General features: G+C 34.8%; 1 protein-coding gene across 4 annotated transcripts in view; it reads right to left on the reverse strand.

Moving 5' to 3' along the window:
- Positions 1 to 13,875, reverse strand: part of LRBA (LPS responsive beige-like anchor protein) — a 401,088-nt gene that overhangs the window by 11,853 nt on the left and 375,360 nt on the right. For all 4 annotated transcript variants that reach the window (XM_069855353.1, XM_069855351.1, XM_069855355.1 and 1 more), the window contains one exon: positions 11 to 112. In XM_069855353.1, coding sequence (XP_069711454.1) covers positions 11 to 112 — 102 coding nt within the window. The remainder of the gene's footprint in view (positions 1 to 10; positions 113 to 13,875) is intronic.

The following is a 13,875-nucleotide window of genomic DNA, read 5'->3' on the forward strand; positions in this document are numbered from 1 at the left end:
GGTATCTTACCTTTTGAACCACTTATTACCAGGCCAAGTTCAGCACAAATGGTAGCACAGGTGATCTCATAGTCATGTCCTGTCAAAATAGCTCGAGGAGTTGCAAAATCACCTCCAATGAAAAAACAATAAAAGCAACCGTTGGTTACAATCTATTTCTAAAATAACTGTTTTCAATCCCTGAAGCATCTTCAGCTTCCTTGCTCTTTGAGTTCACGTTCCTTACAAATCACTTCTATGCTACTGTTTCCATATGGCTGTTCTGTACTCATATCTAAGTAGTACAGCAGCAGTATGCGATAGAAATTCCGACTGCACATTTACTAACACTAATATAAGTCAGGTGCGTAGTAAAACCAAACAGAAGCTGGAGCACACAGATTTGCATTTTCCTCTCCATCTGTCTCCCCCCTCTGTTTTTTTGGGGGATTTTTTTTTTTTTTTTTTTTTTGTTGTGGAGGAAGAGATCTAAGTCCATTACTAACTTGTCTTATGACAGGCATAACTAAATGTAAGTGCCATTACGAACAAGTACTGAGAAATCTACAGTGCCCAAAGATGAAGTAATATAAATTGGGTTTTTTTTAACCTATTAACAGTGTTGAAACCTCAGCCCTATGTCTAGTTCCTTGTAAGATGTGGAGCTGGAACCATAATCAGTATGAATTTCAGATGAGTCTGCAAAACTAAAACACCCAAACCCTATTACACATTCCCCTGAAACAATAACAAATAAAATCATATTGGTTTGAGATTCAATTTGTCATCAAACATATCTGGATACAATAAAGAAGAAAAAATTTTACAACTGATACATTTGAAGGAAAAAAAATTATTCTCCGTGTCAACACACAGAAAGGGTGAGAAAATGCTATAAAGCTCTTTAAATAGTTTAATAACTTCACTCAGAGGTCATACACTGCATCACCCTCTTTTTAAGAGTGCTAGCATTTCATGGAAATCACAACGCTATTTTTGTATTACCATATAATTAGCTCACTCACAGCATTTTACAAAGCATTTCAACTCTAAATATTGTATCTTGGGAAATGTCATCATGTAGTTTCAAAAAGGATTAGACAAGTTTTTAAGCTGCAGGGAATAATTTCACTTTGCAATAAATTATATGTGAGATACCAACAAGGCACTAAAGCAGTGGTAAAATCAAACTTTTTTTACTTCAACAACAGGACACGGTTTTGCAAAGAGACAGACTAATAGTAGGAACAACTGACTCCAGTAATTACTAAGGCAACATCATTCAAATTACATTTGGGGCTGTAACTTTCCAAAACATAAAGCCAGCACAATGTCATTAGTTTGTCCACATAAAGCCTTAACTGTACTAGTCATGGTGGTACCAGGTCTCACTAGAAATTACGGAAATACACTAAACAGGTAATTAACATGTGCCCCTGCACATGTACATTGAGAGACTTCTGTGGAAAAGAAATGTAGATTTGGGCTTGCAAAAATTAATAAAAGCTTAGCTCACTCTCCAAGTTTGACATTTTTACTCAGACCATTTTCAACCCTTCCCAGAGTGTCCATGTAGCTGCCACATGGAAATGGCTTTTTAGAAAAGGTCATAATCTATGACAAAGTATCAAATAAAGGATTTTGACCTTTGAAAATCTGATTTATTCCACAATTATTGTTCTAATCTGTAACTCATATTCACAATACAAAATCCTGAAATGTAAATAAATCTGTTTCTTCTTAGATATATATACACACAGATATGCATGTATGTTACCAGCATTTTAAATCTGAAAACGCTTTGGAGCAACTTGCTAAATTGTCCCTAATCTCTTAATAAATAATCATCAAAAGCTATGGCTTTTGTTTTGTATAATGCTTGGCAAACACACTCAAACCCAGGAAGTATGGCAGACAGTCAGAAGCAAAGGAAAGACTCCCAACAAATTAGAAGCATAAGGGTAGACTTAATGACCTCTATGTCCTTTTCAGGTGGCTGATCCTATGAATGCTCACAAACCTTTTAGAGAAAGCTTGCCCTACTGAACTCTCCTCACCTAAACATGGGGCAGGCACCTTAGGAGATTCATAAATGAACATTGTGTAGACAAGCCACAAATTTGCAGTTTTAGGGGCAAACATAACAGCAAAAATAAAAGTCATCTTATCCAGTAACCATTTAATTTTCTTGACCCAATTCTTTCTCCCTGTTGTCCCCAAGTCATAAAAGAGGAGGCAGCTTTGTTCATTTGTTGTTTGTTTGTTTTCTTTTAAATGAGCTGCCTACGTTAGCAAAATTCTAGCATTTTGGTTTTACTGCTTTATTTTCTTTCAGAAATTGCACTTAACATACACTCACATAAATCAGCAAGGAATTAATCTAATTATACACTACACACGTTAATGAGGCTTCTGAAATCAGATAGGTTTTAAATGTACAACGTTGTAGTGGAGGTAATGAATATAAGATGCTGAAGTCTGAAGGACTTTAAAGAAACAATGTCTAAATGACTTAATAGGAGGTGCAGATAAACAAATCCTTATAGTAAACTTACTACTTATGCAACTACGTTATTGTAGGCTTTACTGACGTTAGACTGTCATTAACTATACACATGAAGTGTAGAAGAAAAGATTCCTAAAACCTGAAGTAGAGACTGGGCGTATATATGTTTATCAGTGTTCACAGAAAACTAAAATTATGTAAGTAACATTCACAGCCTCTTTAGAATTTGGACTTGACTTCAAACATGAATAGAGTATAAATCTACAGGTGGCAGTACCAGTGTTTCAAAAACTATATAAATTATTTACTAAATTACATTTGTTCTAAAGAAACACTTTAATTTAAAAAATAAATAGAACAATAGTATCTTTAAAGAAATTAGGACTTGAATAAATACTGTAAAAGAGGAGTCCTGTGAAAAGTCAGGCTGACTCCTTTGATAAGAATGTCAAGTATTAAGGGGTTTCCAAGCCTCTGATTTTCCAAATAATGGGGTCAACTTAAAAGCTGGTCATAGAGCAGAACAGATTTCTTTAAAAGCTTTTAAACTGTTATTGCTTCAGAAGATTGTCATGGTTTTCAATAATGCAAAGAGAAAATTTTATTTTGTTGCTGGTTTAAGGGGCACCACTTCAAACTTTTCTAAATTGTTTTAGGGGAACCGGCCCTCAGACCTTTTGAAAAGCTGGGGAAGTGACTTCAAAGTGAAAAGAGTCTTTGTCCGCTAAGCAGGTTTACGACCACTGATGCAAACCCTAACTAAGGACTGAAAAGAATACTCAGTGCATCTTTATGGAGATCCTTCAGGAAGATGAACAAGTCGAATGAGATTAAAGATAGTTCAAATCCTAGCACTAATAACCAAGACACAACAGTTTTACAGATGTCCTTTTCTCAGCATAGTATATAATAATATCCTTAATCTATTCCATTGCTGGATTGCTACTTGAGGTTGAATGCCATAAGAATCTTAATGCCATATTCACATTGCAAAAATGCTGTCAATGATTTAAGTCACAGGAGGTTTATGTAAAATTATTTTTCAGTAATGGACAGAATTCTTTGCCTTTACAGTAGCCATTGAATATTTTGCTCCTATATATCCAATAAATAATTTCTGCAAAGCTGTTTTCCCATAGAAAATAGCAGAAAATATCATCCACCTTTAGTGAATAAAGTATATTTTAAATAATAAAATTCAAACTTCAGAACATAAAAGAAGAATACATGATATCATGTCAACTTATGGTGATACTTCAGTGAAAAAATGTAAGGGTTTATTAACCATGTTTAAAAAAGGAACAACAGGATTGCAGCAAAGTTGAGACTTTCTTCTAGTTTAATGACATCTAGAAGAAGATACACCTCACTGGATAACAAGAAATCTGTTTGTGTTGCCGGGTCTTTCTCCACTTTTTTTTCAGCTTCAATGATGTTATGAAACAAAACAGGATCATGACATTTTAAAACCATCAGTAAATTCCTAAAATGACCACTTTCTATATTTTCAGCCCTAAGCTGTAAGATCTGAGACAAACATGGGAGCTCATTTAAAGAAAATTATCTCCCTAAAAGAAATCAAAACAGAGATTGAGTGAAAAACTTAATTCAAAGTGAAATACGAGATACTCTTCCTACTATTTCTGGGTGAGATAATATTATGCAATACATTAAAATATAAAATATTTGAGTATGGTGCTTTTTATGTTTTATGTTGAGAAGACAGTAAATTCTGATAAGTCACAGACTGCCAAATAGTCTTTTCTAAATCATTATTCTATAACTGCAGAGGCTGTAGGGCACTTTTAAATGCCAAATTAATTACGTGATTTTATGTCAAGATAAAATCTGAATTAAATGAAGCACCAGTTAATCTAACTATCTTTTTTACTTACTTCTTCTGAAAATAAGCAATTGAGTACTTTCTCAGAAGGATACATCAACCAAGCAAAATTCTATATGTAAGAAAACCTCCCTAAAAGTCAATTTATAAATTTCACAATTTTTAAGCTGTTTCATATGATAAAAATTGAGGAAAACAATAGAAGTTTTAAAATCAATTTAAGAAGTACAAACGTGCTTACAGAATATATGACATTTGGCCAAAAGCACTTTCAGCAAAATGCAACCACATCAAGAAAACTAATTTGCTGCTAGGCTTCTATGTTGATTATACAGCAAGTTTAAATTGCATCAAAATGAGGAGTGTCAAATATTATATAAACTCTGTATATTAACATTATTTATAGTTGACACACAGTGAACATTTAAGTAATAGCCAACTGGTTAAAAACCTATTTCAATGGCACAGAAAGGCCTAAAACTATATTAAACTAATGCTATCTCTCCTTCAGAAATTGGCATTTTTATGTCACAATGTAAACTTCTTACTGTTGTCCAGTTCTTCACATGACATTCCATCAGCAATTCCTCTAATTCCTTCAAACGACTTCCCATCTGTTCAGACTTCTTTTACAACAAAAATACAACCTTATGCCTAGATGCAAGTTTTGTTTGAGCAAAAAACACTTCAAACGTATGTTTTCTGAAAAAGGTATAATGCCTTTGAGCAACATATTATTCTATCCTGCAGTAAAATATAAAGACATAAACCACAGAAGATGCTATAGTGCCGTTACATTGTTCAGTAAAGAAAATTAAAATTATATTTATCTTGTAGAATTCATTTCAGCAAATGTAAGACAGGGAAGGTTTACTCTACTCCTTCCTACATTCACACTGTGCAACAAGTGACTAACATTTATCTAGTACTAATACAAGAGTTTTCATAAACATTGTGTCAAGAGAACAGGCTTACTATGTTTCCAAATAAAAAGATTTAGGAGGCCTTCATGATTTTGATACTACAATTCAGAAGCCAAAAGTCAATAATCCCCAACCTCTTAATTCCTACACCATGTGCATCGCGAATCTGTCTGGAACAAGTTCGCTCTTACTGGGGATACATCTGTGAGAAGTCCTGGAAGTCATTCAGCAGGACTCCTCCCACTGGACACAGACCTTTTTGAAGCCCGTGGAAAGTATCTGCAGGTGAATATTCAGGGTCAGTGTATGCTAATACTTGCACCATCCCAACTTCATAAACTGCTACTTAAATATCAGCTTTGAAGTTTTAAAACACTGTCATTTCTGTCCAAGAACATTCTAAAACACCTTGTGAAGGGGCTTTTTCTGTTTATGCTAAAAAAACCCAATCTATTTCCTTCATACTTCTCTCTCGTGGCTTATAGATATAACATTACCTAGTAAGTCCAGGAAAAAACCCAACACACCTCAACAGAAAAGGAAAAGAACCATCAAAGAATTATTTCAGCCAGAAGTAGCACTTACTGCAGAATTGTTATAAAGCATTTTACAACATGCTGAAACTGACCACTACCTGAAACTCAGGTAGTATTGCATACCTTGAGCAGAAAATAATCTATGATGAGAGGTTTCATGTGAGAATTCAGCTCAGTTCAGCAGTTTTCAATTTTTTTACATTAAAATAATTTATAGTTGTTTAAAACAAGAAAAAAAGTATCACTGCAAAATAATACTGCTCCAGGACAAAATGTATAAAAGCCTGTGCTTTAGCTATTTGATTGCTTTTGTAAAGTTAATTTCAAGGCAATGCACCAGTAGTGAATTGCACTAGATAGATGCTTACAACCTTTATACACCAACGTAACAGGAATACCAACGGCATACACCATTAAGTGCAGAGTATACAGAAATAAGCTGACTTCTTAATACTTTTTAAGTACTTTTTCAATGAAGCAGGCCATAATTCTAATCACATATAGCATTCTTGCACTCGATGGAGTAATGCTTATCTCTGTGATGCTAATGTTAATAGAATTTAGATCCAGAAATACTTACAAAATAATTTCCTACCTGAGTCAGGATTATCATACTGACCAAATAATTTTTACAATATTTCAGTTGATAATTTTATTCTAAACAATAAATTATTATATTTTCTGCATTACTCTGTTCTGTCTTACGTGGTATAGACTTTGAACTGCATGGTTATTTTTCCCAGCAAACAAACAAGGTAAATAAATGTGACATATTAGTACATGATCCCACCACTATGCATACTGTACATATTGTATTCATTTATGAAATGAGTATAATTCTTTTCACTATATCAACTTCTAGTTACAAGTTGTAAATACAGCATTGTTTTTCCTGCAATTCAGGATGCAGTATATCATGAAGCACTAAATAACCTTATCCTTCTGGAACATTTAATGCATACACCTGAGCCTGGTACTGCCAAAAAGGCAGCATCCAATCTTTTCTCGGCTCTCAGTCTGAAAATACACACTGCCTTCACTTTTGTCTGGATTGTGCCTCAAACACTGCCCTACAACGTTACTTGTGATAACTTACTCTAACTGGCAAATCCTGAAACACAATCTCTCTTACCCAGTTGCAAACGAGGAGGATACAGATACTGCACTTAACACTGTAGGACATACTACTGTTAGCCAAAACAAATATTTGTACCATACAAACTTGTACACTCATCAATACCAAATCACTCTGCCTATTGAAATGTGTTCTGAACCACCAGTGAATGCTATTGCCGGTTCTTCTCACAGAATCGTAGAATCACCAGGTTGGAAGAGACCCATCAGATCATCGAGTCCAAGGCCTTGATCTCCTATCTATCTATGACACGACTTTCTTCCCAATATATAAATGCAAAATTATATTGCTAATGCAGCATCATTGCAGATTTCCAGATATACCAGAATTCATCCATCTGTCATACTTCAACTTTTTTTTTTTCAGGTTAAATATTTGGTGGCTGGAACCTTCATTTAAATGTGATTTATAGCGTACTTGGAGGAATGAGGCCTCAACCTCTTTGAGTTATCAATGTGTTAGAGTTTAAAAAAGAAACAACAGTGACCTTTTGTGGTTGTATAATTTAAGGCTCTGTTCTAAATTCATGCAGATAGTCCCAGTACTTGCTGCACTGGCTACAATGATGTCCTGTGAAGATACTGGGAATTGTAAGACCAGTTACAGCATGAGGTCCACTGTCCATTAAGCTTTCATGAGGCTTTCAAGACTAACATCAGATAATGCAATAAATGTTAAGCAGAGGAATATTTAGTGTTTGCTACCCTTTTCAAATCATGTTAAGAATACTTTTTGAAGCCTGGTGGATCTTCTCTATGAAACAAATTTTACTGAGTTTTACTTACAACAGGAATAAAAAAAATAATACTGTAGTTGCTAAAGCTATAGTAAAAAAGAAAGAAGTATTCCACTTCTTTTTATATTTGTACTTAACGAAACACTCCTGCCCTGTTTCAATTTCAGTTCATATGTTAACCTTAGATTCACATCGTATTTTATCATTATAATTTTCATTAAAACGATAAAAATTATACTACAAATGAAATTGTTTTTTCACCACACGTCCAAATATAAATATTCAAAATATTTTACTAGGCAGTGCTTTGGAGTCAGTCCCAAGATCAGTTTTCAACTCACTGCCAGCAGGTGGTGCTAAAGGATTCTTGCTTTATATACAATATCGTGCTACTCTCTCCAGCCATTTTTGAGAAACAAAGAATATTTAAGTCTGCAGTTAAACAGTGTTAAAATAATATTTAATTATTTATTGAATTTTTTGAAGGAGGTCATGCATAATAATACATAAAATAATACAATAAAAAGAAAATGTGCTCTTGAACACTGAAAGGAGCACATGTAGACTTGTTTTTAAACTCTCAGTGCTTTACTATCACAGAGCAACACATTTTCTTCACAAACTGACTACAGTGAACGGCATCTATCGCCCTAATAGCTGCAGCAAGTACAAACATATTTTACTATTTAGAGGTTCTGAAAAATTTTGAATTTGGGAATCAAGACGCAGGTTAATTCAAGATGAGGATAAGAGTGGGGGAAGAAGGCAAAGGCAGTTTTTTGCTATTAAGTTAGGAGCAGACGTATGACCTGCTTGAAATCAGTGTCACTATTCACTGTGTAGAGAGGCAAGCAGGTATGCCTGTCTTCATAGCATTCAGGGTTAGAGGATTGGTGTGTCTAAGTACAAAGAAATTATTACCTATGCCATTACTCTTTAATCAGCCAACACAAAAATGCTCATGAAGGCATATTTTCAAAGCCTAAATTGCCTGCATTATCCTCCTAAATAAGTAATTATCAAGTACTGATTTATAAAAAGCCTACATTTTCAAACTGAGAAATGTGTGTAGCAGTTGATGAAATACACAAGTTTTATCTTTTGTTATGATTACTAATACAATTAAAACTAAAGATTTCTCTACTCTCAAGACCATAGCTTGAATTTAATAATAATGTGAACTGATAAAAAGTTTTCAGGTATTCAAATACTCATTTAGGATTGCAGGTTTAAAAAATCCAAACAAAATACATTTTCTTTTAAAAATAGCTTGGATAGTAGCTAGACTGCACTTTGGAAAGGCACGAAACTGTTGATTACATGTTGAGTTCTGTGGGAGATTCGTATTTTATAACTTGAAAAGATTATGTATTTTAAAAACTTGTATCTGAGGAATATATTCTACATGTTAGCAATAGTGAAGCGTTTAATGCATCCTCTCAATTAAACCTCAGTTAAATCCAGTGGTTGTTCTTTTTAAGTATGAAATCATGGGACATATATGCCCCGCCACACAGCTATCACTGAAAGTACATTCTCTAAAAAAAAACCTGAATAAAATACCCTCTAAAAATATAAAACTAGGCAATGAAAGCACCCTCGTAATCCTCAAGATGCAAATGTGATACATACAGAGAGTAACATTTTCTAGTTTTATGGGCTAACATAACAGAGGTCATATAATTTGTTTTATTCACATATGTGTGGAAGATCAATGCAATAACTCATAAAACATCACATTAGTATTAGTAGTAGCAATACAGTTATACACAGACTCTACATTTCATTAGTACTGAATGCTTCTATTGGTTAAGCCTTAATTTCTTTAAGCAAATCAGATTTCTAAATTAGATATCTGGTTTTCAAAATATGAAAACTAAATAGTAATTATGAACAAATCTGTAGAAACGTTTAACAGTCTCTTCATGTTCTATGAATACAGTGCAAGAATAGCACAAAACTGCTTTATCTTCACCTTGACTGTGGAAATGACTACCATTTTATAAGCATGAACCATTTTATAAGCATAAACAATATTAAGAAAATTAACTTCACCACTCTACCTATGTCTGAAGACATAGATTTACATTCATGGGTCTGATTGGCTTCCACCAAGTAGATACAGGTCAGGGATCATTAAGAAGGAGGATTGAAGAAAATGGAATATTCCAACTACAAAAACATCTGTTGGCAAAGGAATACAACTACGCATGTAGCAATTTGCTGACGATTTTTAATATATAAGCAACAGCTAGAGATGACCTTCTAGACGTGAGTACAACCAATAGAGTAAAAAAGATCACAGAATCCTAGAATAATTTGGGTTGGAAGGGACCTTAAAGTTCATCTAGTTCCACCCTCCCCCTGCCCTGGGCAGGCACATCTTCCACTAGAGATCAAAAAAATGGTTGTGAAAGAAACTTATATGAAAGCAGTGAAAACATGAGAGAGTACAATATGCTTTATAAGGGAAAGAATAAGGACAGGATAATTCTTCCAAGTATTTAGGGAAGAAAGATTTCAAGAGATACAGAACATCATTCTGTAAGATCACGTGGGAAGTTAAGTCTACTGAAAAACAAAGGGAAAGGTAATAAGGGTATTCGCAAAAAAACTACTCCAATGCAGCAGAGGGATAAGACAGACAAAAATACACCAGCTAGCACAACCGAAAGTTCTCCACTGACTGTAAACACTGGGAAGTCAGGCAGAAAGATCAAAAGTAAAAGAGATTTTTCTGAATCAGTGTAAGAGACAAGGTACGAGCAAGCAGGGACAAAACTAGGATAGCCAAGCATAGGTGAGATGCAACCAACAATGACATCAGCAGCAACAGTCATTCTGTAAACACAAAAATATATTACATTTGCACAAGAGGTTGGTCTGTTATTAAGAACAAGCAATGCCAATAGATGATGTCACATGTTTAAAGGCATTTAAGTAAAATTCTTCTATAAAAAAGGCCAACTGCATTCAGGCAGCAAATGTAACGAAAAAGCAGCAACGAGAACTGTTGTCTCAATTAGAGAATACCTAAATGAGGTAAATGTTTAGAACTTAATTGGCCTGATTTAAGAATACAGAGAAAAAGAAACTACATAATCCCAGAGTTCTAACTGTCATTTTACGGACATTAGGTAAGGTTCTGCAAGAATAAAAGAAGTCTTGTGATGTTTAAGAGGCAGGAAAAGAAAAACTAAGAAACTAGAGAATAGTTAGCTTAATCCCAACAAACAGAAAAAATACTGGAAGAACATTTATATTTATGTATACATATACACAATTTCCTAGAAGAAAACAAGGAGATGATTTGGCTGTCCCGGCATTGTTATGAACAAGTCATATCGAAGTGATTTTTTAATTTTGACAGCAGTGAAACAGGACTTGTGTTCAGGGACACATCATACATTTTTTTACTTAGTAGGGACTCTGGCTCTGTTTCACTGGAAAGGAAGCATGTGTTCAGAAGATGCTGCTATACATCAGGTGGAAAACTATATTCAGAAAGTTATTAATTGTCAAAACGGTAAAGCTATCGATGGGCACTCCTGGACTGTATACTACCTGATATTTTCTTTAATTACTAATCTGACAGAGTAACACTGCAAATGGCATGATTTGCTGTAACTCTGCTGAAGGATAGGATGAGAATTGATAGGATGAAATGTAGTAGCCTTCTCTGAGAAAAGGGAACAGATCAGGTGACTAAAGCTCCTGCCTGCCCCCTTTCCTGCGGTTCTGTGATTACAAAGTAAAATGCAATCCCTCAGCCTAGGAAATGTCCAAACACTAACAGTTGCCACTTGAGCTTCAAAGCTAGCGTGGGATCTGAAAGTGATGCACACCATTTGTATGCAAATGAATTCTCTCATCTGAGCTATCACACAGTTCCTTTCACCACCCCTACTTCTCACCTCCTCTCCATCTCCATCACATTAGGCTGGACAAGTGCAAAACATAGCATCTTTCTGCAAGTACACCACCTTCTCCCAGTAACCTCTACACGTTCTACCACCCTATTCAGGAACACAAGTCCTGAAGCACAATGTCACAGCCCCAAGTGGTACCTTGCTATTAGATCAGAGCCTCTAAATATGCAAAAGCCAACCTTCTGACACAATCACACATGGGCTTCAAGATGTACCAAGGGGAGGGTTACATCCTCTCCCTTCTACTCCCCCCACTTCCCCAAAGCAAGCCACATGCCAAGAAGTGGAAAATAAAAGACTCTTAGGCTATCCAAAGTGACTTTACATCTCCACAGTAAACTATGCTGATTAATATGACCTCAAAACGGCTCAGGGCTAGTCTAAAGGACACAACTATTTCAGATCCTCTGCTCTGTTCTGAATTTTTCTCAGGCTTGGTCAGAAATTGTCCACAGAAACATTTCTGCATCAGAAAAGGCCTGTGCACTGAAGTGAAGTACTGTCATACTTCTACAATCTCAAAAACAATTAATTTAGAAAGAAAAAAAAAACCCTTACATTTGATCAAAGAGCACGGCAAAATATTTTTTGAATTTCAGGTTTTAATTTGAGAAGGAAAAAATGACTTAACCTAAATGTAATCAAGCTGTTTTGTAAAGAATAAAAATAGTTTCCAACAGATGTGCCCCATGTAGGGATTTCATATCTTTGACGTTTAAAGTCATCAAATTTGGATTACATTGATCAATGCATTTGAGAGTTATTAGGAAGAAACTAAACAGACAGTAAGACTGAACATGCAGAATTTCTTTAAGAAGACAGCTTAAATGTTAAAAATTAGAGAATGTAAATAATAAATACTTCAGTAACATATTTCTTCTGTTAAACCAAGAACGGAAAGAATTTTTCCATATAGACCAGATTACCAGAAAATTGTCCCTGATAAAGAATATCAAACAAAACAATTTTTTATCACGTATGCCATAGCCCACCTGGCTTGTCAGGTTGAGTTAAGTACTGTTCTAAAACATGAATATACACAGCCAGAGATCAAGAGCTCAGTGCTTCCTAGAGTAATGAAACGAGATAAAGGAACCTCAATAAAATGTAACTGGTGGAGTAACGGGTGCCCAAGGGATAGTATTTAGGGTAGCTTGATAATACTAGTGTGCTGATTGATGTACATCTGAGGCAACAGGTACTATGAGAGGAGGAAAGAAATATCCTGGTTTAGATTATTTTTCTTGGTTCTACATTGGCATCACAATTTAGTACAGTGCCATTGGATGCATGTTGCAATGAAGTAATTTTAAGACGGAAATTAGAGATAATTAAATAGAGAAAAAAATAGGAAATAAGTATCAGATTTAAGAGTACCTAAAATTCCAATGAATAGTGCCTATTGAAAACATGAATAAACTATATTTTGAAGTAAAAAATCATAAGGTTTAAATGCAAAAAGACATCAGACAAGTTCAATACCTAGCACCCTACAAATGCACGGAAGTTACAGTTGCAGTAATATGGCTCAAAACCCCAAAATGTCTGCTGATGCTTTCTGTTTCTGACAAAATCTGAGCTAAATAGAAACAGCATTTTTATTTGCCTTTTCAAAAAAAAAAATTTTGACTGAATAGAGATGCCCACAGAAAGCTATTTCTGGGAAAAATTAAACTCTTCAGATTACCATCTCTTTGAAGCAGAAACTGTCTTTTACCATACACATCTTGACCTATGTATAGCGCCATGAGATTCCAATTCATAACAAAGGCTCCCAGGCTTGCTGTATCACAAAAAAAAATGCTACACAAGGGCAAGTAGTAAATATAGGAGCCTTTGCCTGTCCCTAAAACTACAAGTTTAACGGGACTGCAAAGAGAGTCATCAGGTAGCTAGTTTGATGTTAAACAGTAATTAACATAGCCTACTATTAACTTTGAAAACTGCAATACATTATAATGTTAGAAATTTGCATAAGACATGGTCAACAAAATATAACAAAATTTATCTATTTAGTTAGATACCAGGTACAAAACCTCAGCATGTGATCAGTTAAGGTCATAAAGGAGCCTATAGCCTCAATGTCTTGTTTACACAGCAGGCAAGCCTGGCAAATACTCAAGACACTTCTCAGGACAGCCCTAGGAATCTGCAGAGACTGTCTGCAATTGCAACCCTCAAACAAAGCCATATTTATTTCAAGATGCTCATAGAATTCTGCTAGCCACAGCCCAGAAGAGCTCCTATGTCTTGAATCAGAAGGATAATAAGGATAGTTTGATCTCATC

This window comes from Phaenicophaeus curvirostris, chromosome 4 (assembly GCF_032191515.1).
Source record: "Phaenicophaeus curvirostris isolate KB17595 chromosome 4, BPBGC_Pcur_1.0, whole genome shotgun sequence".
Classification (NCBI taxonomy): Eukaryota; Metazoa; Chordata; class Aves; order Cuculiformes; family Cuculidae; genus Phaenicophaeus; species Phaenicophaeus curvirostris.